The sequence below is a fragment of the Mercenaria mercenaria genome, chromosome 17, assembly GCF_021730395.1.
Source record: "Mercenaria mercenaria strain notata chromosome 17, MADL_Memer_1, whole genome shotgun sequence".
Lineage (NCBI taxonomy): Eukaryota > Metazoa > Mollusca > Bivalvia > Venerida > Veneridae > Mercenaria > Mercenaria mercenaria.
The window spans coordinates 29,817,308-29,842,389 of NC_069377.1; the positions used below are offsets into that span (position 1 = coordinate 29,817,308).

Sequence of the window (25,082 nt, forward strand, 5' to 3'; positions counted from 1 at the left end):
GGGAAATTGGTAATGCACATTTAACATAAAGACAAAGACCCAAGTGCTATTACTGTATTCCAGAGAAAGTAACAGAATCTTCCCACTTGTTTGAAAACACAACCTGATTACACATCCTACAATTACTTGTAGTTAATTTCCAACCCTTGAACATGGAATTCAACGACAGCAATAAAACCTAAAATTAAATTTCAAAATTAAACAAATTATTCATAGTTACTTAAAATCATTACGGAAATGGAGCTGTCATCATTTCTGTGGTGGAGCTATGGCAAGATGTTAATTATGCGAGAAAAATATGCAACCAGACTGAAGCTTAAACTTGTGACCTTGGAATACTCAGGGTTCTCACTAGGATTTTCTAAGTAGGATTCCTGGACTCCCTTCCTGGGAAAAGTGTCCCAGTATGAAAAATTGGAGTCCTACACTTTTTTATAGTCTGAAGAAAGTCTCAGTCAAAGAAATAATTCGAGGTAGACCAGAAAAAACTCTTAATGCCAGCTCCTTTAATTGGTTGTTTCTTCTGTCCAAAGAGCTATAAATATAAATGTATTTTATACTTCTTTATTGCGTCTAATACAATGAAGTTACAAAAATGCCATACTTTTATTTTCACTTTTGAATTTCAGTATAGGTCAGACGTTATATTGCTCCCAAAAAGCCAACTAATTAAAATCTCTTGCCTTATCAAATTCAATTTTGTAAATTTATTCATGGTAAAAGATGAAGGAATAACCCAGGTGCCCGCCCGTGATGAAATAATGCACGGAGAGACACCTGTGGTCTTCCTCCACCATTAAAGCTGGAAAGTCGCCATATGACCTATCATGTGTCGGTGCGACGTTAAATCCAACAAAAAAAAAGAAGGAATAACATTTCAAAACAAAGTCTGTTTCATTTAAGTGGGTAAAAAAAACTCATTATCATAATCATCAACTACTCGTTTCCGCTAGATTCACTTTCAGTTTGCACTAGATTCAACACGTCCGTGGTTTACGCCAAGTTTTACTCAGTTAACTGGAACATAATCACGTCTGAATAACCAAATTTTGCATTAATTTGAATAAATTTTATTCCCCAAATTTCATACTTTAGATGACCGAACGACGTCGGCGTTTGAAATATATTTTGTATCGCATCCAGCGAGTCAATTATTGTCGTCGTTAATTTATTAACTCGGGATCGGGAACGACTGCGAATAACGCCACAATTAAGTCCAGTGTCCTGCAAACACTGTTAGTTTCAGTCATCATTAATCCAATTGTCTGAATTTGCGGCGAATGTAAAAAGCATACCTGAGCTGCGTGTTATGAAAATAATTAGGTCAACACACATAGCACATAAATTAAAGGGGTATTTGCCATGTGTTGATTAAATATATTACGTAAACAATATTACCTTTATCGACCATGCGGTTATTGGAAAACAATGATCTTTGATTGGTTAATACCCCAGTCACACATACGGCGCGGATAGCTACGTCTAGCTACGGACAGAAACGTAGTAATCCGTATCGATCCGTACCTGAGGCGTACCTCAGAGTAGTCATTCGTATTAATCCGTACTAAAACGTGGTCAAAACGTATTCAAAACTTATTCCAAACTTGCAAGTTTCTCCTACTTTTGAACATGCACAAAAGTTTGAGCAAACCGTAGCTATTTGAGCGTGACTTTAGTCCAACTCGGCTGAAACTTATTCATCCGTACTTAAACGTACTTAAACGTAGTTATCCGTGCTGTTACGTACCTCGCCGTAGCCGAACGTAGTTATCCGAGGCTGCTCGTACTTAAGCATAGTTCAACGTAGTTTACCGCAGACCCGTCCGTGCGCTGGGCAAGTTGCAAGGCGCAGTAAAACGTAATTCGACGTAGTACCTCGTACCTATCCGTACTTATTCGCGTCCTGTATTGTTTTGTTTGTTTCCTGTTTCTCACCATTTTTCCCGTATTAAGACGTACTGCTCCTTAGTTATACACCCACAGACTAATCTTATCCGCACCGTACCTCAACGCACGGACATATCCGTATGTGTGACTGTAGCTTAAGAGCGCAAAGCAGCCACCGCAAACTCCGCCTTTGATTGACCGGCGAAATAGCTTCTAACAAGTGTAATCGGTAAGCTACGTGTTCGGCCATTTTTTTACGCGACCCGTGGACTCGCGGTTGGAATATTTTGGCGTCCTTATCCGAAAAGTATGCATACAAACATTCAGAATTAAGCGTTTCCGAGAACCCTGGTATATTGAAAATCTTCGTGCAGATAAATGTTTATGCATCACAATCTTAATCTGATGTAATAAATCAAATCTGTTATAAGATACTTTGACAGCAAATAATGCAACCAATTAAAATAATTTCGATTTTGATCGAGACAGTCAAATGTCCAAGCCAGGAAAAATATTCTTAGCACCATTTATTTAGCTATTTCAACAAAGGAACAAAAATATTTTATACACCACTACATTCTCCTTAAAGGCGTGCTCCAGTCCTACCTTTTAACCTTAACTTGTCACTGAAAAAGCATGAAAATCCTGACTATGAACTGTGACCCCTGTCAAAATAGAGTCTATTAGATATAAAATTCTATATAAGATACCTGTGGTTTTGTGTGCTAAAGTGTGGCGCGTGGCCATTACTGTTACCTATTGTAATCATGGGTTGCATACACACAATAGAATTTGAATAGCGCAGAGCAGGGCTTTAAATCCATTTATTGAAAATATCTGTTAAAAAGTAAATGATACCCAGTTATTTACTACAAACTCAAATTTTGCTATAGCACCAAACAAATTGCTCGTAATGTTTTAATGAATTTCCAGCTAAAATATAATTACACAAGTAAACTTATCGGCTATTTTTCTCACATCATATGTGTTCGTCTTGGCAACTTGCATGCCTCAGGTAATCTATAAACTGGCTGTGAAATCACTTCTCACTTCTCATTAGACCAAGTATGGGCGGCGGTAAACGCCAAAATTAGTAAATATACAATCCATTCATAAACGAGTCAGTCAGTGCAGTGCATTTCAACGTCGTCCAGTCTACAACTCCAATCTGTCCAATATATTTGCATTCAACGCATTGTATTTTGAAACCATTTAATACAAAACTTCATTCCATCCATAGATTTTTAGTGTTTGTTAATTTTGTCATTATTATTTCTATTACAGAGTCTGATTCACGAAGCATACTTCTGACAAAGCTTAATCTATGAAGAAAGATGTTTCAGGAAAATAAGGTCCCTTTCAATATTCAGATAAATTGCAGGAACCGTTTAAATTTAAATGTTAGGATTTTACCACAAGTTTTATGTAAAACTTATCCGGAATGTATATTTATAACAGGTCAAAATTATGAACTGATAGTGTTTTTAACCTTTTACAATGTACTCGTGTTTCGTTAAAGGCTTCACATTTGGCTGCATGGCATCAAATTTTGATACGCCGCTCCAAATCACACAACACGGTTTCAGTCTACATAAGACGGCGCCAAGCTTTAATGAATCGTTTCATTTTACACTGCACGAACTCATGTTGTGTTAAACGTCTTCACATTGGACTGCATGGCATCAAGTTTTTATACACTGGCATTCGTCAGGGCGGCGCTTTGCAGGTCGACCTCCAGCGGGGCCACGTATGGCGAGGCGACATTTGGCGGGGCGCAATAACCACGTTCGGTGGGGAGACGTTTGTTGGGGCGCCATAACGACGTTTGTCGTTATGTTGCTGCAACAGAACGAAATAACGAACGACAGAAATTAGCCACCATACAGAATTAACCGAGCCGGTAGCCGAGAATAAATGAATACAGTCATATGTGGAACAGCATTCCAAATTCCTCATATGTGAAAAACTACTTTCGAATTTATCAAAATGTGGTGACGAATACGGAAATGATAAACGGTGGACACGTGATACGAATATAGCCTTGCAAATGTCGGTCGATCTGTCGGCTTGTCATGTGATTTCCAATAAAATGAAAATACACAATGTTAATTTATAAAGCATATGGCTTCCGAATAAATACTTAATAAATTGATTTTTATTAATCAAATATTAGTAAAAGGTAGTCTATTCAATTCGCCTCGGGCCTCCGTGGCCGAGTGGTTAAGGTCGTTGACTTCAAATCACTTGCTCCTCATCGTGTTGTAGCTACAGCCAAGCTTAAGATTTAAAACCTGTTTTTATGTTAGAAAAATGAATATGTTTCCGGGAATTTCCCGACAGACATAAAAAGAGCTGAATTCTTCATGTGAGGAAGCCATCCAGGTGGCTTACGGAAAGTCGGTGGTTCTACCCTGGTGCCCGCTCGTGATGAAATAATGCACGGAAAGGCACATGTAGACTTACAAAGTCTGTTGAGATCAAATAATCTGTAATAATATTAATTTCTTTCTTCATACTGACACTGATATTTTCTCAGAAAACCATTTTCTCTCTAGCCTCATCTCAGAGACAGAAGCAAGAGATATTGTATTTTTTTTTTTTCAGAAAATGCTATCAGAGAGGATTGATTTTATGGCCAAGTGCTTTACATTTAATGACTCTAACGACTGATGCCAGTCTAAGGCACACGGGGTCTACTTCCACCATCAAAGCTGGAAAGTCGCCATATGACCTTTAATGGCATCGGAGCGACGTTGAGCCAAACAAAAATAATAAATAAATTTCAATACGCCTAAAATTATCTGGTCAAACTACGTTTATATGTTTTAAAGTAATGTTTGAAATATTTTTATTTTAGCTTTGTTGGAAACCAGGTTACACTATTCTAAATTTGAAATTACTTCCTGTGGATATCTCACAGTTCTCAGATGCTCGGGGAAATCCATATACTTGTACAACCTCACCCTAAAACGTTTTAAAACAAAGCGATGACAATCCAAAATAAGATATTAACCGTCAGATTGAAGTAAGATAAATGAATAAATTTGTGGTACTAATATTATTCTTACACCATGTTACATCACTTGAATATTTTGAGATGTCCCCTCCTACACAAGTAAGATATTCCCATGAAATACTAACTATTACGTCTTTAAGGTACAATTGCCATTTCACCATTTTACATCTGCTATTATAATAGTCTAATTCAATATTATTTGCTTAAGGTTTGCCCAGAAGATAATCAGTTATCATGCTGGACACGATTGATTCTGCATTTGCGACCAGTATAGATCATGACCAGCCTGCACATCAGTGCAGTCTGAGGATGTGCAGGCTGGTCAAGATCTGTACTATTCGCCGTTCAGTCAGTATCTTTTAGGTTACCACGCCTTTTAACAATTAATGGCACTTTGGACACGTTCATTATAAACATTTAGCAGGGTAAGGGTTAAGTACAGGAAACAATGTCAAAAGTCATTTGATACTCATTATTTCAGCTTAGCGTCAATAGTTTATTCCATAGAAATAATTCTCGGATGACATTACTTTAGGCAATGATCAATAACAATGCTAGGAGAAGTCAAAAAGATGTCAAGAATGACAATTTGTCTATATATATACGTTTGATGGCTATTTACTTTAACCACCATGTGTTATTTGTCATGAATAATATGGAAAACCGAATAACACTTTGATATATGAGTTTTATCATTTATAGTCCTTTAAAATAATTTAATACTTTCATATGAACTTCATTATTTCACTTTGATTTGTAATATAAGATATCAAGCGAGTAATATGAGCAGAATCTTATCTGTTCAAAAATGTAAACTGTAAAAATATTAGCAATATAAAAAGGCTAGCAATCACTGCCATTTTACTCATATACCGACAATAAGCCGAACTGAGCTGTCATGAAATGCTTCTTAATGTCGCTTTTGTCAGTTCTTCTTGCTGCGTGTACATATAAAGAATACAATAAAATTAACAAGAGCACCGTTGGTTGGTGCCACCGCTTGTCTGTAACTGCTGGACAACATAGAGCTATGGTTCTTGGCCTTTCTTTCCCATCTTGATGACACAAAATGTATGAAGTTTCAAACCTATAGAAGAACTGCACATTTTATAAGTACGACAAGGGTCATAATTCTAACAAACTGCTCTAAGAGTTATGGTTCTTGGTCTACATAGGCACCTAGCAATGATACACAAAAGTGCAAACTTTACAAAAGTCAGAAGAGCTATAAAGGGTTAAATGTATACATTGCGAAACGATCATACAAAGCACGCACAATGTGATAAAAATATATGGTATAAAAAACACTCTCCTTTCTATGTCTATGGTGTTAATTCGTGGGTGGTCTGCTTTGCGCTGTTTCATTCTGTTGCGTTTTGTGTATACATGATACTTCCAATGATTTGAGTTGATCATAATCGTTCCAAAATTTCGAATAATGTCACTTTGACTTGTCGGAAATGGCGATTTTTGTAATAAATTAATTCAATTTTATCGAGTAAATCGCGGGTTAATAAATAATGCAAAAGTGATCTTATACGCGTAACATTCTGACAGTTTCTAAAATTAAAAACATAATAAATTACATACTAGGAAATATTTACTTCTCGATATTGCTTAATATGTTGGAAAAAATGTTTCATGGCGTTTCATATTTCATATAGTCAAAATAGCGAACTCGTTTCCTTGCATTTTTGTCTTTATTTATTAAAATATTAACAAGAAACAGCATACATATTTACGTAAACGACGCTGTATTGAAACATCGCCAATAATAGGCATGAACTACGGCGTTTACATAAACGTAAATGTTAATCACACTGAGACAAGCTCAAAATAATATTAAAATAAAAACATTAAATGACTTTTTTGAGCCGCGTAACGCTGTTTCACCACGCTACGCTGTAATTCCTCAATACAGTACAAAGAGGTCACACGAGCAAGTTGTTTTTGTCTCCTGAGCATACCCGGAAAAAAGCATACTCTTCCAAAGCATTTTCGTACACGCAATCAATACTTGGATGAAAAAGTAGATTATTAAAAATGGGTAAAATGTAAAATAAAGAAATAATGTGACTGTTGTAATAATTTAGAAACATTATGTTGCTTATATTTCTATAATATCAATTATATCCAAAACCTTTTGCTTATTTGCGCTTGGACGTTTGAAATTATATTTTTTTCTGTAATAAGTTATGCCAGGTCCTTTGATCCAAAGTGACATTCCTATGTGAAGCTGTATATAAACCTATCAACCACACCCGACACTCTTACCATGACTGAGTCCCGGTGTTTCTTAGATATCTTAATATTACAAATATGTTTGTGCTGTCAGACATACACTGTTGTAATTGTTCTACTAAATCACAGAGGTAGAGTAGAATGTTTTATCCATGTGATACCAAATATACAGAAATAAAGATTAAAAAGTACAACACTTGCACAGTCGTTTGTAATACATGTACATACAACGGATATTATTGATTCAAACGTGTTTCCCAAGAGAAAACGATATACTATTCACTGACAAATGGATATGTTTTAAATATATCAAGTGCAATTTTCCTCTGACTCTACTATAAATCACATCGTTTGCAGGACAAACGATTGCATCTAAATAACATGATAGTAAGAGGACACAGTTACACAAGACAAAATGACAAATACTAAAATGTATATGTTTCTTTCATCAAAAGCGGCGCCTAGTGGAAGATTTGAATGTTCATATCTTAAACAGTCTTTTATGTTCATGCGAATGAATCATGGCAGAACAAAACAGTGATGATACCTTTACTTTTATTTCAAGAATGTGAAGCATTTTGATTACGTTTCGTATCATGTATGTTCTCAAATTCTAGACTTTTTGTAAACTTAATGTTAACAACAATGCATTAATATGCGTAGCAAACATAAACCACGGAAAAAGATTCAACAGAAGAAAGACAGACATGTAAATAGTAATATGTTTCTTAATTTCACTCTAATGTTTTGGGTTTGTTTACCACAGCTAGATACCAGACGGCTTAAAATGTCATCTTCAGTGGATATTCATACAAGATAAAGGACAGTGACCGTATACGTCTATGTTATTAGTATGGCGTAGGTTCAAGACAATGCGCAATGTGATTTACTGAAGTAATACATTTGTCTGCGAATACGTAATTATACAATCAAGAAGTGCAGTTCCGTGACAGTAAGACTGAACATATTTACAGGGCGATTACTCCTTTAATACAGTAATCTGATCCGCTGAATATACCGTGTCTAAGGAAGAAATGAAAAGTTTTTGGCAGCTAATTAAAAATTGTTTTCCTTTTTATGATATTACTGAGTTCTAGGTAATTCACGAGAACCTCATTTTCTTTAAACAACACGAAAACATACACAACAGATCTAGCTCTAATTTACGACAGTGTTTGTACAATAATTAGTGGTGAATTAAAAAGTAGAATTCTATCACGCGAGGAAGCCATCAAGCTGGCTTACATGTATGGAAGTCCAATGGTTCTGCCCAGATTTCCGCTCCTGCCTAGAAAAAAATGCGTTTAGGGGGACCCTGAAATCTTGCTCAACGTTAAGAACAAAATAATTGTGTTGTTGAAATGTTAAAACCCAACAAAAACAAATGAAATAAAAAGAAAACACTTTCCTTTTGGAGCTATTTAGTGAATCTGTATCAATATCCAATATTTTAGTTTATTCAAATAGTTTCGCAAGCAAGACTGCCTACAGTGGTTGGTATAGCTAATAATTACAAGAACTATCACAGGGGACAGCAGTAAGGCTATTTTGATGCAGGATAATGAAATATGGCATATCCGAGCAAGCTGGAGCTGTCAGTGGAGTGTTCAATGCCTCCAATGTGATAAGGATATTTGACAATAGATTAGCTATTGTCAAATGTATAATGTTAACAGAGATGTAGGTAACGTGCATAAAAACATTAAATAAGTATACAAGGGAAATGATTAATAGAACATGTCTGCACGAGTAACACACCATGTGTCATACAATGTGACTAATAATGTGGAACAAACATTTTAAGATTGAATCAAATGTATTTAGTAGAGCAAAAAAGCGTCACAACTTGAACCTGAAATTCTAAGTCAAATAAGGGCATAACTCATACCATATTGGAACCACTATTATAAACATTGTGCGGTATGATTTGGGTAATGATGTGGAACAACATTTTCATGTTTGAATCTTATGTGTCGTAACAACAGAATTATGGTTAAACAAATCAAAATTAAACTGAAATTCTGAGTAGAAAGGGGAAGTAATTCAGAAAATATGTGCATCAGAGTTACTGTAAATCACTTTATATTAGTGTGATCTTTATTTCGCGAATTCCGCCACCCTGAATTATTTCGCGGATTTATGAATTCGCGACGGAAGGGTCAGGAATTTAAATTCGCGAAGGTTCTTATCTTATATTAGTGAAATTTCAATTCCAGAAGTCATGATTATATTAATGCCCATTTTTCAGTACCGTGCCGAATTTTAGCATGCCAAAGACTCGTTAAACATAAGGTCCGAATTTCGTATTAGCAATCGGTTACTTTATTCACACAGACTGAACTAATTCAGCCTTTAAATCCTTTATTCAATTTACTGACGATTATTCTTATTACACTTCATAGCTGATAAAATGTTCAAAGTTTGTTACAGCCGTTTCATAAATAATTAACGTACAAGTATAATAATACAATGGTGTGATAAATTGTCCGCTAATCCCTATTGTTGTCTAAACAAAATGTGTAAAAAAATCAGGTTTGTTGAGAAGATAAGGGATGATATGGATTCCCCTCGGGCAACATGTGCTCTGCTTGTTTGACACATACGAAGTGCATCAAGGAGATGCTCTCCGCTAAAAACTGCCAGCTGCATGGAAATCTAACCTTATGCAGTATATCCTACATGAATTATTCCTAATATATTGAAATGTGAAATGATTTGAAATTCATTCAATAAACATCGATGTATAGGCGGCTAGTATTGATTGCTGCACTTGACCGTATTTTGGACATTTTTTCGGATATGTCTGTATGTTATAGAATGTTTACGCGGATTCATGATTTCGCGATGCACCCGATTCGCGAAAAATAGTGAAAATTAAAACGCCGCGAATAATACCGAATTTACAGTATGGACCAAGTGTCATATGATGAGGACGGTGATGTGAAAGTACGTTTTTTTTAAATTTTAATCAAATTCAATAAGTTATTACAAAACATTTAGTGAAAGTGCATCATAATTAACCTGAAATTGTAAATAAAAAGGGGAATATTCGAGTTACGGACTTATGTCATATGAGTTGGATGATGATGTGGTACAACTTTATTTTTGTTTTTATCTGCCGGGTCATATTTTTATCATCCCATGTCCGATCCTTTGGCATGTGGTCAGATTTGCATCAAAATGGTTTATTTCCTTAAGTTAATGACAAAGGTCGCTGCCCTCGAATTACTTGACCTTTATCTATCTGCGGGCAATAAAACAAGCAAAACAAGCGATTTATACAGCAGCCTTTTTAGTTAGTTATGCACCTTTGATAAACAGAAAGTAATGGTGTTACGTCATTTATCCGGATACCATCACTCATTTTATGAAATTAATTGCAAACTGGTTGCGGTAGTCAAGAGTTTTCCACGTTGTTCCAAATTCTTGACATGTGGCGGTTAGGTCAGCCTCCACCAGTATATCTTAACGTTGTGTAATAAGAAGTTTGTTTGTTTCAAGTATACTGTATAAGGACTCTGTTCCCAGGGCCTCGACATCTGCATTTTAACCATATACTTTATATCATATGTATTTGTATATTGACATTTATGTGAAGCTGTGACCAATTTCTGCCAAACATTAATCAAACGAAATTAGTTATTAATTGCTATAGTAAAACTGTTAATAGTAAAAGTAATGTATTCATACAACTGTCTTGAGTTGTTCTTTTATAGTATTATTATTTTCTGTGCCAAGCTATCTTCAGTAATGTGTTTTTAATGATTACCATTCAAAACCGGTTACTGAAGGAACTCCGATCCTGTTGTAAGGGCCTGTTTTAGCTAATGTCTTGTTGGTATATTAATATAGTTGTTGCGATTTAATCTCCTTTTGGGTCATTTCAGTTCTGCACATGGAAGAAGAAGGTCATTTGCAAATAAATGCCAGGGTTGTTTTTACTTGTAATCGAAGGAATCCTCGACTGTTTATACTTGCTGATGTTTAATATCCCGCCCATCACGCCCCTTATTTTGTTTGTTACATGTTTGCCGTGTTCTCCTTTCTCTTTATATTTTCAGGTACATCTTATGTGTTCAAGTCCAGCCTACCCCTTCCTTGCCCTCAGTCGTTACAGCTTCACATGGAATATTGGCAGTGTCATGTCACATGTTGATTTATCGACAGTACAATGTTTGTTTCCAGAACTGTGAAATGTGTATAAGGCATATATAAACGTTTAAAGTAGTCACTTATTCTGTATGTCTGTTTTTGTATACCTGATCTCCGTTGAATTCTGATCCCAGGTTCGGCGGTTAGGTCAGCCTCCACCAGTATATCTTAACGTTGTGTAATAAGAAGTTTGTGTGTTTCAAGTATACTGTATAAGAACTCTGTTCCCAGGGCCTCGACATCTGCATTTTAACCATATACTTTATAAATTATCATATGTATTTGTATATTGACATTTATGTGAAGCTGTGACCAATTTCTGCCAAGCATCAATCAAACGAAATTAGTTATTTATTGCTATAGTAAAACTGTTAATAGTAAAAGCAATGTATTCATACAACTGTCTTGAGTTGTTCTTTTATAGTATTATTATTTTCTGTGCCAAGCTATCTTCAGTAATTGCAATCCATGATAATTCATTAAAAGGACAATGATAATATCTTTTTAAACGTTGAAATATCGTATTAAAACGTTTGATGTGAAATAGGCCGATCTTATTAATCATGGGCAATCTGCATGGTAGAAAGATTTCTGTTCATGAAAATGTTATCAAAATTGTGATTTTCCAGTGTTTTTTCCAATATGAAAACTAGTTCGAGGCTCATTTTTTCAACTCAGTTAAAAAAACTCGAGGACACGGCCCTACGTTTCTTATTTGCCATATCTTCAAAAAATATTCTGAAGTTTTGAAAAGTCACGGTTTAATAAAGTTCTACATTGTAGAAAAATACTTGATCCAAACATGCATATCTACATCAAATTTGTAACTTCTATAATTGTGTGTTCAAAACGTTATATATATATATTGCATACTATTGGTCGTCGTCTGCTCTGCGTTGATTGGGTAAAACAATTTTAGACCATAATGAATTGTTAAGCCGACGGTACTTACATATGAAGTGTCATTAAAATGCAGATTTTATCGTCTGTAGTCGACAGGGCCTCTACGATCGGTTGGTGAAAGTCTCTGTGGTAAATAAAGAAGCAAGAAAAGAGATATAAATGCCATTGCAACATCCTTTCTTATATTTAACATACATCCAACATATGAATCAATTAGCATTAAACAGTTACACGACGTCTGTTCGTCAATTTCTCATTCTGCTGATCAGGTTAAACATTTTTAACTTATTCGAGTGGTACTTATATACTACGCACAATTAAAATTCAAAATTAATTTTACACGAAACTCTCAAACGCATCGATGGAATATTACAATACATATTTGCATCTCCCTGTGAAATAAAGACAGTGTATTTTCAACGCTATAAACAGATAAAACAAATATCTAAATATATGATAGGCATAACTAACGTTGTTAAGTGGAAGACGTCATTTAATACTGCAGATGAACTTAAACAGTTAGGGCCATAAAGAGAGGTAATTAAACATTGGATTTATTTAAAACTGTTCACTATGTAAACCAGTATTCGAACCTTTGATAAATATAAAGACGATTATGATCAGAAATAGGTTTTAACAAGATATTACAATATCTTATGGTCAGAACACAAATGTGGCTGCTACATTAAAAACAAAGGTGTCACAAGCCTTTATAAAGGCGCAATTACACGAAAATAATGGATGTTGGACGGATCTTAAAATTTTTGAAGTGAATTGTGGCTTATTACAGTTGTGATAACCAGATTCCAAACTTGTAAAATTGGGTCCGGAGACAAGTCTCCAGTCTCAAGTATCTGACCGGTTCTTTCTGAGAGAAGTATTTAAATTGACCAATGCAAGGTTGTGTTCTGACACTGGTCTTCAATTTTAGTTTTATAAACTTGGAACAACATCTGCTATTAATTGCATAATTCATCGCGGTACATAGATTAAAGAGTTTTTTTTAGCTCGACTTATTGAGGTATAAGTAGAGCTGTTGCACTCGCCCATTCGTCGGCGTTGGCGTCCCGAGATTTGGTGAAGATGTATATAAGCTGATTTCTCAGTATCCACTGATGGTAATGGAACGATACTTCACACGCTTGTCTACTGTGATGAGCTGACTTACATTGAACAGGTTCCATAAGGTTTGATTTGCATCTTAAGAACATATGTCCATCTTTCGACTTTTTGACAAGGTTGTTGAATAGTCGGACGTTGCTGTGCTCCGACATATCTTCTTTTTTGTTATAAGTAACACATAATCCGCGGAGTGTGCCACGATGAGAAACATTGTGAAAATATGACTGGAGCACGATGGAAGATAAGTTATCAACAGTTCCCATTTGACGAACGACGCGCTTTAGGTGAGATACGTGCAAATGAAATGGTCTTGCTTATTTTTCCTTCGATTTCGAAACAGTTTAAGGTCATTGACTTAAGATTATTCGTGTCTGGTCTTAATACGGTGTTGTTTGTGACATATAAGGTCGAATCTTAAATAAGGTGTCAGGGTGTCATCCTAAATTTATAAGGTGTTCCAATATCAAAGGGTTCAAGCGGTATTTAACTGTTTTTGCATTTGAATTAAAAGCCACTACTTATAAATTATCGACTTGCACTTCTAGTGTAATCAGTTTATCAATGTGCTGATTTGCAAATGATGTACATACTTGGCGATCAGGTCGTTTTGGATTTATTGTTCTTTGAAACAAATTCCAAGCTGCTGAAATTTCCCTTACACGTGTGTCTTGGGCGGTGCCCTACAGTGTTGTTTTATCTTACTTGTCTGTTTATCTATCTTAGTTAGTTGTGTGTGTGTGTGTGTGTGTTTGTATGTGTGTGTGTGTGTGCGTGTGTGTCTGGTACATGAATGTCTGAGCTACTGTGGTTTACGTTGTAGTGTAACTGTGATTAAGGAACGTAGCATTCCCTTTGTATATTCATCCTTGTTCTACTTTCCCCTTCAACCCCCGCCCCCTTTCTACCCCTTATCCCTTCCTCTCCCTCTATCTATATTTTGCATAAAATTAAAATGTACTTGTTGGATTTTCGAAGCAACCCGTCTGTAATATTTTTCCGTTACAGCTTCTTTCTTTTTGTGGGCCTAATTTGTAAATGCGTGGCTCTGAGGCTGTGTTTGTGGTGCTCTGTGCTTCCGAGAAATCTACCCTTACCTATTAGCTAATGTAATATTATAATAACGATTAATCGTCCGGTGCTGATTTCAGTAGTGAAGGACAAATAAATGGAATGATTTTATTATTGTTTATAGGAGAACGTTTTCACTCGCGTTTACAAAAATATGTTTTACCTCTTCATCTTATAAACCACATGTTTTACACGTATTATGAATACGATTTAGTAAAATGCTTTCGTTGCATCGAAAGCCGCTCGAATAAAGATATTGATGCTTCTACAGTATTATTTAGCATTTATTGGTTTACTAATTAAATATTAAAATATCAAAGCGTTTTAACTTTAACGATATAATTGACCTTACGCTGATTTTCACAATTTAGAATATGTATATCATCTGTAATCCAATGGAATGTTTTTTTATTATCAGTTTTGTTTATAATATTTACCAAAACCTTAACATCAATCATTATTCGGATTTTGCAAACACTGCTTAGTGAACATTTATATCATGCTTACAATATGGAAAGTAAACGTAGAATTCACAGAGGATTTGACTGCACCGTCATCCCACAAATGAACACTTTATTTAACCTTTGCGTACACTATATTACAGTATTACATACTGCGTTATCCTTCAGTATCATCGCGAAAACGTGCGAAAATTTTTCCAGACTAGCCTCTTACAATCAAACTTTAATTTTTTGGATTTGTATGTCGTAAAAAGAAAAGTAGAATGTTGTATTCTGTGCCAAATTCCAATGCCGATGGCAAGTGTTCGATTTCAACCAAAACAGTTCCATAATAAGAAAATATGCATGTATAGTTGTTCACTTATCTTCCATTTAAACACATTAAAGATGTATTGGAGTCCTCAAAAATCTTTCTTCTGTTGATTTTCTGAAAATATAGCTAAATCCGTTCTCTGTGTTACATTGAATTCTCAAAATAGGACACTGATTCAGTCATTTTGGCACAAATGTGTGTTAAATACGCTTCGATACGCCTCTGTTGAATATCAATGGTGGTAAAATGCACTACTTAAGGTTTCAGACCTAGGCACGATTTGGACACGCGTTTCTGACGTACGACCGTAATCATTAAGTGTTTTGCTAATGCCAATTACATTGGTAGCTCATGATGTTAGACAATGTAACCTTCAAGATTAACATGAATATAAACTGGTCTTTTACATTCGTTAAATGGTCTTACATATAATATCTTGATTTCCATTTTTTCTAATCAACGTTTTAATAAATACAATCTAAATATTTTATATTGAACCAAAAAGTACACCCACTTCCTTAGAAATGAATAGACGAGTAACATAGAATGGGTATTTTTAAGTTACTTGTGAAGGAAGGAATGTATTGTTTTATTAACATTTCAATCAATTCTATCGGCTTTCAAGAATTGCTTTACGCCTCAATAAGAAAATCTGTGAAAAGAAACTACAAATTTATATTAAACGACATTATTTACGCAACAACACGCATTTGAGTGAGATTGTTTGTCTGTTTGTCATTATCAGGCTTTGTCAATAATCGTAAATAACTTTGTATGGAATAGATTTTTTGTTCCATTTACGAATCTGTTCCTATGTTTATGTTAGCTGAAGAACGTCCGAGTGAGGCTTAAGCCCAAACCCACGAGGAAACTTCTTCGAGTCAGGTCCGTTTTATGCTTATTGGCTTTATTTGCATTCCTTTAGAAATATGAATGCATATATACGTACATATCTATGGGATTTTAAGTTTAATAAGAGGAAACCAGGAGAACAAAGATCATGTTAGATATGTTCAGCAGTTTCAACCCATGTGTTTTATGTACACTCCGCTCCAAAGAAAATTGGAGGCTTTTGGTTGTATGTTGCAAAAATCATCAAATGAACATTTTGAAATAGATTGCTTTTCATCTTACGAACTGTCGAGATATAGCCTTCGTTTTATTGGTGTAAAACTGCAAAATAATTTAACGACATGTCGCCGAACTGAAATTGTTTCCGGTTCTATTCCACATGTCTTCACTGCATTCAATGTCATTTTTCCTCTGTCTCCGTTACTGTTGACATTCAAGTACACAAAACAAGATCGTACTCGTGTGGGCTAAATGTCATTATATATATTCACTCCTTTTGTCACGTAGAAATTACAAATTTAAAGTTGGAGAAACTTACTTCATTAGCTTTTTACAGGCATTTGTTTAATTGTTCCATTTGTAACGAATGGAATCACTTTAGCTACTGCAGACGGCAATAAATTAAACTTGTTTCCTTTAAGTGTAGTTATTTATTTGTGTCTCTCTATGAGAGTTTGATTTCTTCCTGGTAAATGTAGTAAAGACTCAAGAAAACGGACACATTAGAAAGACAAAAATCAACAAGATAACCTATTTTCCAAGATGTGATTCCTTCATCTTCTCTGTAAGTAAATATTTATTAGAAGATGACTATATTTCATTCAGGCAACAGAAACCCATTTTTGTTTACACATTTGAATTTTATTTTGTGCAATCAACGACCAAGTACAACACGTCTTGGTATAAACTTCCTTTCAAGAAATTCGGAATCACGGTAGACTGAACCAGATGGAACACACTGCAATTTTAGATAAGCATTTCTTGTGACAACTATATCTTACATAATTTTAGAAGCATTTTACACGCAAGACAAATACCAACCGCAGAGATTACGGTTGTCTAATGCAGTATCACATGGCTGGTGTGCGACTAATCGGCACAGTATTGTTTTGAATGGTACTAGATCACGACGCACAACAGCTGCAAAATGCGACATCTTGAATATAAAACTTGGATTGCAGTAAATGTATTGTTTTTCAAATTAATACTAATTGGTTAGAATTAATACTAATTGATTAGTATAATATCAGTTGATTTTACATTTCTAATCCGGACAATAATCATGATGTCATTAATATTCTTTCTAATCTTTCTTTTATTGTTGCAAGGAAACTTGTAAATTTATACAAGTCATGGTACTGAGATATTGATGTTGTTCGTATTAGTCATTGTGATACGTTGTTTCTGTGTATTTTCTGTCCAAAATGTGACAATAATATACTCAATAAATCTAGGTAAAACGAAGTGTTTTATATTGTTCCCATGAAAACAATATCGGATGAGTTTGGATGGTGAAAGATGACGAGAGATAAAATTAATGTGGCCATTAGTGTACTACGTTTTATAGTTACTCGATTGGAAACTCATTACTTGATATATGTCGTCTGCTGCTGTCGAGTTAATGTCCCCTTTTCCCATAAGGTACCTATTATGTCTACATCGTCGGAAATAATACAATTGCTTCTGTCATATTATCATCAATAGAATTGATGCACACCTCATATAGACCGTTGTATCGCGTGGGCATGCTATTTGATGATACAGAACTAATTTAGATGTGCTTCATGTAGTAATACATGATGGGATTATGGGTATTTTCTAGACATTCATAGGATGCATTAAACCAGACAAAATAATCAAAACGATTTACTTGGTCAATGTCAAATATGAGCTTAGAAGTAACCAATAATATACCAGAACTCTTGATTCTTGATCTCTAATCTCTTCTCAGCTCCATTGTCTTTTATCCTGCTTTTTTTTCTTTTAAAGGGGCAGTATATATAAAAACATATTTAGAGAAGTAAAGTTTTATACTATGCTTAGCCTAGTAATACACTAAACGTTTTGTTAAGGTAGTGAAAGTCCCAAAAGGCAGATATGTTATGGGGTGTAATAATCACAAATGATGCTATCCTTTGATGTCGTCCGTGAGTATTGTAATTTCAAATTCATTGTCACTATGCAAGTGTACAGAATCTCTTCAAATATGCAACAATTCCATATCATTATTACGTATATTGTACATCGCGTATTTTATATTGCTTTATGTTTGTTTATTCTGTTTTTGTCAATACAAATCAAATCAACAAAGTGATAAGCATCATTTAGATCAAAAATCTCATCAGTGAGTAATGAAGACACAGCAAATGTAAGACATCTTTGTCTCTACTTTTAGCACTTCTCTCTAAACCTGAGCGGAGGCCTCCGTAACCGAGTGGTTAAATTAAAGGTTATTGACTTCAAATCGCGGATGTGGGTTTAAGCCTCGCTCGAGGCGTTGAAAGCCATCAGCTGGCATACGGAAGTACAGTGGTTATACTAAGGGCCTGTCGGTGATGAAGTAATGCACGGTGGGGCCTCTAGGATCTTCTTCCACCATCAAAGCTGGAAAGTCTCTATATGACCTTAAACAAACAAACAAACTAACTTAACATGAGCGTTTTCACGTCACTTCAGTGCTGGCGGCAAGAATGTCTGAGCGCATCATGTTCGGAGAAGCAACTGACAATGTTTCGATATTATCTCGATTTCGATACTGGTGAACTTCGGGATCGTCGACGATCGTCGAAGATTGAAAGTTACGATAAAACTGTAGGACGCCAAAAACGGAAATGCCCGACTGGCAACTTTTACAAATGGATACCTTTCACAAATTTTAATTAATTCAATGTGTCTGGACTAAGAAGTATTTAGTGTCAAAGGCTGTTGGTTTCGTATTTTGATATCAAGTCTGTCCAGTGCGCTGTTTTGTGTTTTGACCAATATCAATTATTTTATCACTGTAAACTTATTAACACCTCTTCAACTGCATCTGAAAAAGCTAGATTCAGACACAATTATTTTATCAAATGAAGCAATGCAGTCGTCAACTGTTGCAGCTGTAATAGGCTCCCTACACTTTGATTCGGTGTATATTTCTCGTCCTTTGGGATAATAGAATTATTTCATTATGAAACAATTCCACTTAGGCCAGTACTGAGGGGCAATTGTTGCTGCATATTCATTACCTGTCACGAACAAACTCAGTATCATCGAGTGATTTTGCTTGGTTGCATTTTATGCTTCCAAAGCATCTTCTTATGTACGGTTGCCTTCAGGCATGGAAGTACCAAACTCTGAAAACTTTATGATGCGTTCCGGTTGTACATGTACAAGTGATGTCATTGCATTTCTGTTCAGTATGTGTTTATTTCTTTTCAAAGGCGCTACATTCACCCTTCAACTGACAGACAGTGTATCCTTGCTGTTGATATCGACAAGCAGATAATGGAACTGCTACAGTAACTAAACTTCTGCACAGAAAGGTACTACGCAAACTGTCCGTACAAACGAAGACAAAAGGAATCGGTTCTGTTTACCACGAGACCAAGCAGTCGGGCGAGGAAGGATATGACGTTAACGATGCCAGCGCACCACAGATTGCTTTGAAACCAAAACAGATAACAGCAGATTCGTTAGGAGTAATGAAAAAAATGCAATATCCCACATATCCACTGGCAGCGGCTTTAATTTTCATTCTTGTCGTGTTAGATGACCTGTTGTCCAGGAGTTACATTTTTCTATTTAAAGTGAGCGGAATTCTTTTCCATGATTCCAAATGACCAGAAAGTGAAAAAAAAAAAAAAAAAAAAAAAAAAAAAAAAAAAGAAAACACGTCAGCAGCTCGCACTGAGGAATTGTTCATTATTGGATATGCAATATATATCTATTGAAATAAAACAGAAATTAAAACGTTAGCTGACAAACGTCAATAATATTAAAATCATGTTCTTAGCGATTTCACGGTTGGCAACCCCATTCGCGGTGTTATGAATTCGCGAATTTAATCACGAATATTTATTTATCTTCAAGAATATAAGTGAAAGTAAAACTATCGCAAATATTTCGCAAAATACAGTTTGTACAAAATGCATAGGTAATGCAAAATAAACAGCAAACTAGAACAATTCGAACAGATAGATAATCACAGTGGTCTTTTATTAAAAATATTCATTTTGTTTTGCTTAGCAATACTATGGTGTACCAGATATCATCCTGAATGTCAAAAATTCCCTGGCCTTTTCTAAAATGCACTGACAAAATATAATTTACTTTTCCTGGAATTTCCAGATAAGTGGGAATAATGAAATAAATATAATAATAGTCGAAAGTTAGACGGATATTCAGTAGTAAAATGCTAAGAAGAAGAATGATTTTCAGGATGTTCGTACGTCGAAGGTCGTTTACCTCGTTATCCTCTACAGATGATATCCTTTAAAGGTCTGTTTAATACGATCAAGCAAAACGCCGCGGAAGTTAAATCCTATTGTTGCTTTATAACGATATTGATGCGTTTAGATATTAAGTAAATCTAGATGAATTAAAACAAAATGTGTTTCTCGCAGAAATGCAAGGGCGCAAAATACGTTCTATAAAACGTTGAACCCAGTGTTTTGTTTGTGTAATTTGATCGAAGTGACAAAACTTAAGTTAGCACTTTCGATTACTTTTATGTGTTAACATGTTTCGAAGTTGTAAATGAACTTACGCTGATCTTCGCAAATTATAATCTGTATGATTAAGCTCTAATCTAATAAAACAGTTAAATGATATCTGTCAAGCGAAATTTTCATTTATAGGATTGAATTACGACAAAAAACAGTTGAATCTCGATATATCAAACTCGCTTACCTCAAAATTCCAGCTATCTTGAAGACATTTTTAAGTTACGTCTCAAACAACTTATCTCGATTAAAGCGCTTGATCATTTGGAATTCGAGTATGGACCTTTACCTGAATGCGATGCCTTATATATTACACCAACATGACTTCTAACGCATCCCAGTGTTAATATTAATCCAAAACCATTAGATCCTGGTTATGAATGGCATTTTTTACAGGATGAAAAGTAAATACAGTATACCTGAAAGATAAAATCGCACCACACATATCGCAAAGCAACGTTTGTTATCTTAAACTTAATATAAATTGCAGCTTAAATGAATATTCACGATTTTTTCCAAAAATAGTTCTTTAATTTATCTTTTCTCCTTAAATATCAGATACTTCTTAGATTATATTTCTACGTACAATTTATACTTTCTGGTCAACATAACTATATGTACTTCAATATTTACTTATTGGTTTCTGCGGTCATCTAAGAGATTCTAAAAACAATATTGCACACTTTGTATAATATCTTCTTCTGGATCAATGGACAACGTTTTTGCTTTTTTATGTTCAATATACAACAGAAAAAAGTCATAAAAATTATAGATATCTATCTTTTTTTCCTGATATTTTAAGATTATTTCTCAGATTTAGGGTCATTTTAACAATCAATGACTCATAATAACGTTAGATATCTGAAAAAAAAGAGTTAAATCTGATTTTTTACACATCTAACAAAAATATAAATGGATTATTATTATAATATTCACAGATATTGCAAAACATTAAACGGTAACAACGATTTTCTTCAATTTCTTTACTTTCCATCTTTAAGTTAGTAGTTTAAACCTTTACAGGCATTGCATGTTTGCCTTTCCTTTGAACAGAAACCTATCGACTCACTTTTATACACAAATCGGTTAGTAGCACTGAAGCATGCGCAGTAACACCTCGCGGAAATGACCTTGAAAAAAAACCAGGAAGGTTTGTGTTATGAATAAAGTCTTACTTTAATCACCGCCGTATGTGGTCGTGAAAGCATTTGACAAATCGTACAATTAGGTCCGATGATGCTATTGGAACAGAAGACTCAATGAAACATTAGCTGATTGGTTAGAAAAGTTGCTTGCACCAAGAAAATGCTTTACCGTCTTGAAATGTAATTGTTTCTGTGCAGTTTGAATTTCTTTATAGCTGCCTGGCTTTATATCTGATTCAGAAAATGTGTTTAGTGGATCAGGAACTAGTGAGAATTGTATCACTTAATTCTTTGCACAACAAAAGGGTAGTTAAAAATAAAATACTTTTATATTTTTATTTTATTTTTATTTCAGCATATTATCGAACCTGGAAAAAGGAACTGGAGAAGGTCCTTATCCTGTAAAGCAGATTTTGTTTGCGAGGATTCATATTCGCTATATTCCCTATAGTTAAATCTCGCGAAAATTAATCCTCGCGTAAATATTTACCATTAGTAAAATGCTAATTCAAGTAGGATACCAATTTTACAATTTCACGGACAGTAAACTTCGCGAACATAGTCAAAATTTCAAAATCGCGAAATTTTGACCCAGCGAAAACATACGCTTTTACAGTAATCCTTAATACCGGCTTACAGTGATGTTTTTCCACTGACCATTCCAAGGTGATGATTCATTGTGTTTTCGTCCTTGTTGTGTTACTTTGCCTATGCAAATCAATTGCACATTCTTTCTTATGCTGCTCAGTGGTTGTAGATTGAGGAGGCTGCGTCTTTGGAGCGTGACCTTTCCTGGTGGTTATTTCTCATGGTATTAACACTGGTGTTTTGTCACTGACCGTCGCAAGGCAGTGCCAAATTGTGCCCCTTGTCTAATCGTTTTACTTTTGTATAAATGTCAATCATTCAAATACTCATAAATTAATACACTGTTGTAGAGTTTTGAAATATTTTCACCGAACGTAGTTATTCTTATTGAATCTTTGTCCTTTCTTTTACTATCAATACCAATGCTTTTAACTAGTTATCAGAAGTTTTATCGGCACGAAATAGCGAACATAAGAAATCAAGAGCATCATGTATTTTGCCCGGCCATTTATTGCAATAAGGGATGAAAACACTTGGCTTCAAAAGCCACTGAAACACCAGTGGAAATACGTAAGTATTAACAATGCGCTTTACAGTGACAGCATGGCCGCCACCTTGAATGGATTTTGTTCTTTTTACAGTTTTCAGGAATATCTCATTGATTGATTTTTTGGCGACCTATGTTTTTCCACTTTTTCTCTTTTGTTACATTTTTCAAAGTAAATAGATTGAAATTAAAAACATAAATTACTTGTTGCCATTCCTACCGAGTTTTATATTCCTGAAATTTAAGTTGTTACTGATATAATCTGTACCCCTATCAGCCGTTTTATATAGTTCGCTAGTCGATCGTATAGTGGATTTTATTTAGTACATAAAAACATGAGGTACAAAGTTCTTTAAATATGATTTATTCATTCCAAAGCCCGAAATTATCCTGAATTAATTAATACATAAAATCTCTCTCTCTAGATGCACATTTAAAATAAATGATTCTATCTTTCTTAATTTAATTTATCCATAGTGCCAAAATAGTCCTTTAAAATAAAATAAGTTTAATAATAAGAATTATAATTTAGAATCTTAAATGCCAAAACTGAGAGACACCCATCATCTTACAGCTCTGTCCAAAGCTAAGGCGCTCTGCAGCAAAAGCGCTGCCTAGCTAAGGTGCTCTCCACATCCTACCTCCTAAACCCACATTTTATTCTGTCAATGAAACAAAAGTTATATAGCAAAACCGTAAAGGATGATGTGTCATCTGCTGACCATTTCTCATGCCACCTTAGTGGAATCAGTATATAATATATTCTAACAAGGTATTTTTAAGGAAAACTATCCAGTAACATCTTATAATAAGGATAGATATCTGCACGCCGAATAGATACCACGGTGACACTTGTCATGCTTTATCTAAACTTGCTGACCCTTAAATTAGTCTCGCCTTTACTATAGTCTGGCTACTTTAAAGAAAATGAATACGATTTCAAGTTTAGAAAATAGTTAAAATTAAAATCTTATTAATTACAATAACGATACAGTCATAGTATTATAAATCTTGCCGAACATAAGAGCTAAAGTAAGTTTAAAAAGTCGCCGTAACTCGACGAAGATGACCCAAATGCCAATACTAAGATCTTTATTGAAGACCTCGAAACCTAAAATGTCAAACGGCGAATGTATAGGACAATGCAAGATACATTATTTAGCATGCTTGGCATGTTTTAAAGCATATCTGCAGACCATTGTTAAATGTTCATACTCTGTAGTCGTATCGGCTCTAGTGCCTCCTAACAGTTGTACTAATTCAAGACAAAACACTTTTTTTAACATGTAGACATCAACGGATCCGCCTACCTTTAAGGTGGTTTTGTAAGTTTATGTGTCTTCGTTTGTAAACAGTGTTTACAATCTCTTCAGTGTTTATTTGTTTGACCGTTATGTGGTAATATTACGTTACAAGATTGACCCAAGAATCACTGACATTTTTCCCCTTTCGCCGTCGTATGCCTAAAACTATATTTTCTAATCTCTTAGATGTTGTGAAAAATCAAAAGAATTTCCATAAAATATAATATGATAAAAAAACCTAACAATCACTTTTCAAACGGTTTTCAAAGTCTCAAAGTACAATTGTTTTTAACATCTCAGTAATGTATGGAATGTAACCACAATTGATCTCATAATGGAGCTTCCAAAGTTATTGCCTAACTCTTTTCTTTAATGTCCTATTTAGGAGAAATGAGTTTTTAAACCAATGTATAAGACTTCAAAGGGAATAAACGGAAATTGCTTTCTTTGAAAATCTTTGCCCTTACCAATTTTACTTTCGGACTAATTGATCTTCTGGGACATTTCTAGAATGTATCTCATTTGCTTACCACCAGAAATGAATAGGTTGAAAATTCATAGCTTTGTTTGATCCATACAAAGTATTTCTTTCAACATGACAAGCCATCTATATGTATTTTGCACGTTGAAGATGCATACACATTTAAATCCATTCGCAAAAAGATGGGTTGCTGGACACCGACCTGTATTTCGTTCAATAATCGTAAGTGTAGGATTAATAAATATTCAGACCTGTCGACAGAAAGATTAGAGAACTAAGCTATTACCCTTTCTATGTTT

At 34.7% G+C, this 25,082-nt stretch overlaps 1 protein-coding gene across 1 annotated transcript in view; it reads left to right on the forward strand.

Annotated features, from left to right (window-relative positions):
- Positions 1-8,705: 8,705 nt before the first annotated feature.
- LOC128546206 (uncharacterized) overlaps positions 8,706-25,082 on the forward strand; it is a 93,733-nt gene continuing 77,356 nt past the window's right edge. The window contains exon 1 of the mRNA XM_053527741.1: positions 8,706-8,824. Coding sequence (XP_053383716.1) covers positions 8,706-8,824 — 119 coding nt within the window. The remainder of the gene's footprint in view (positions 8,825-25,082) is intronic.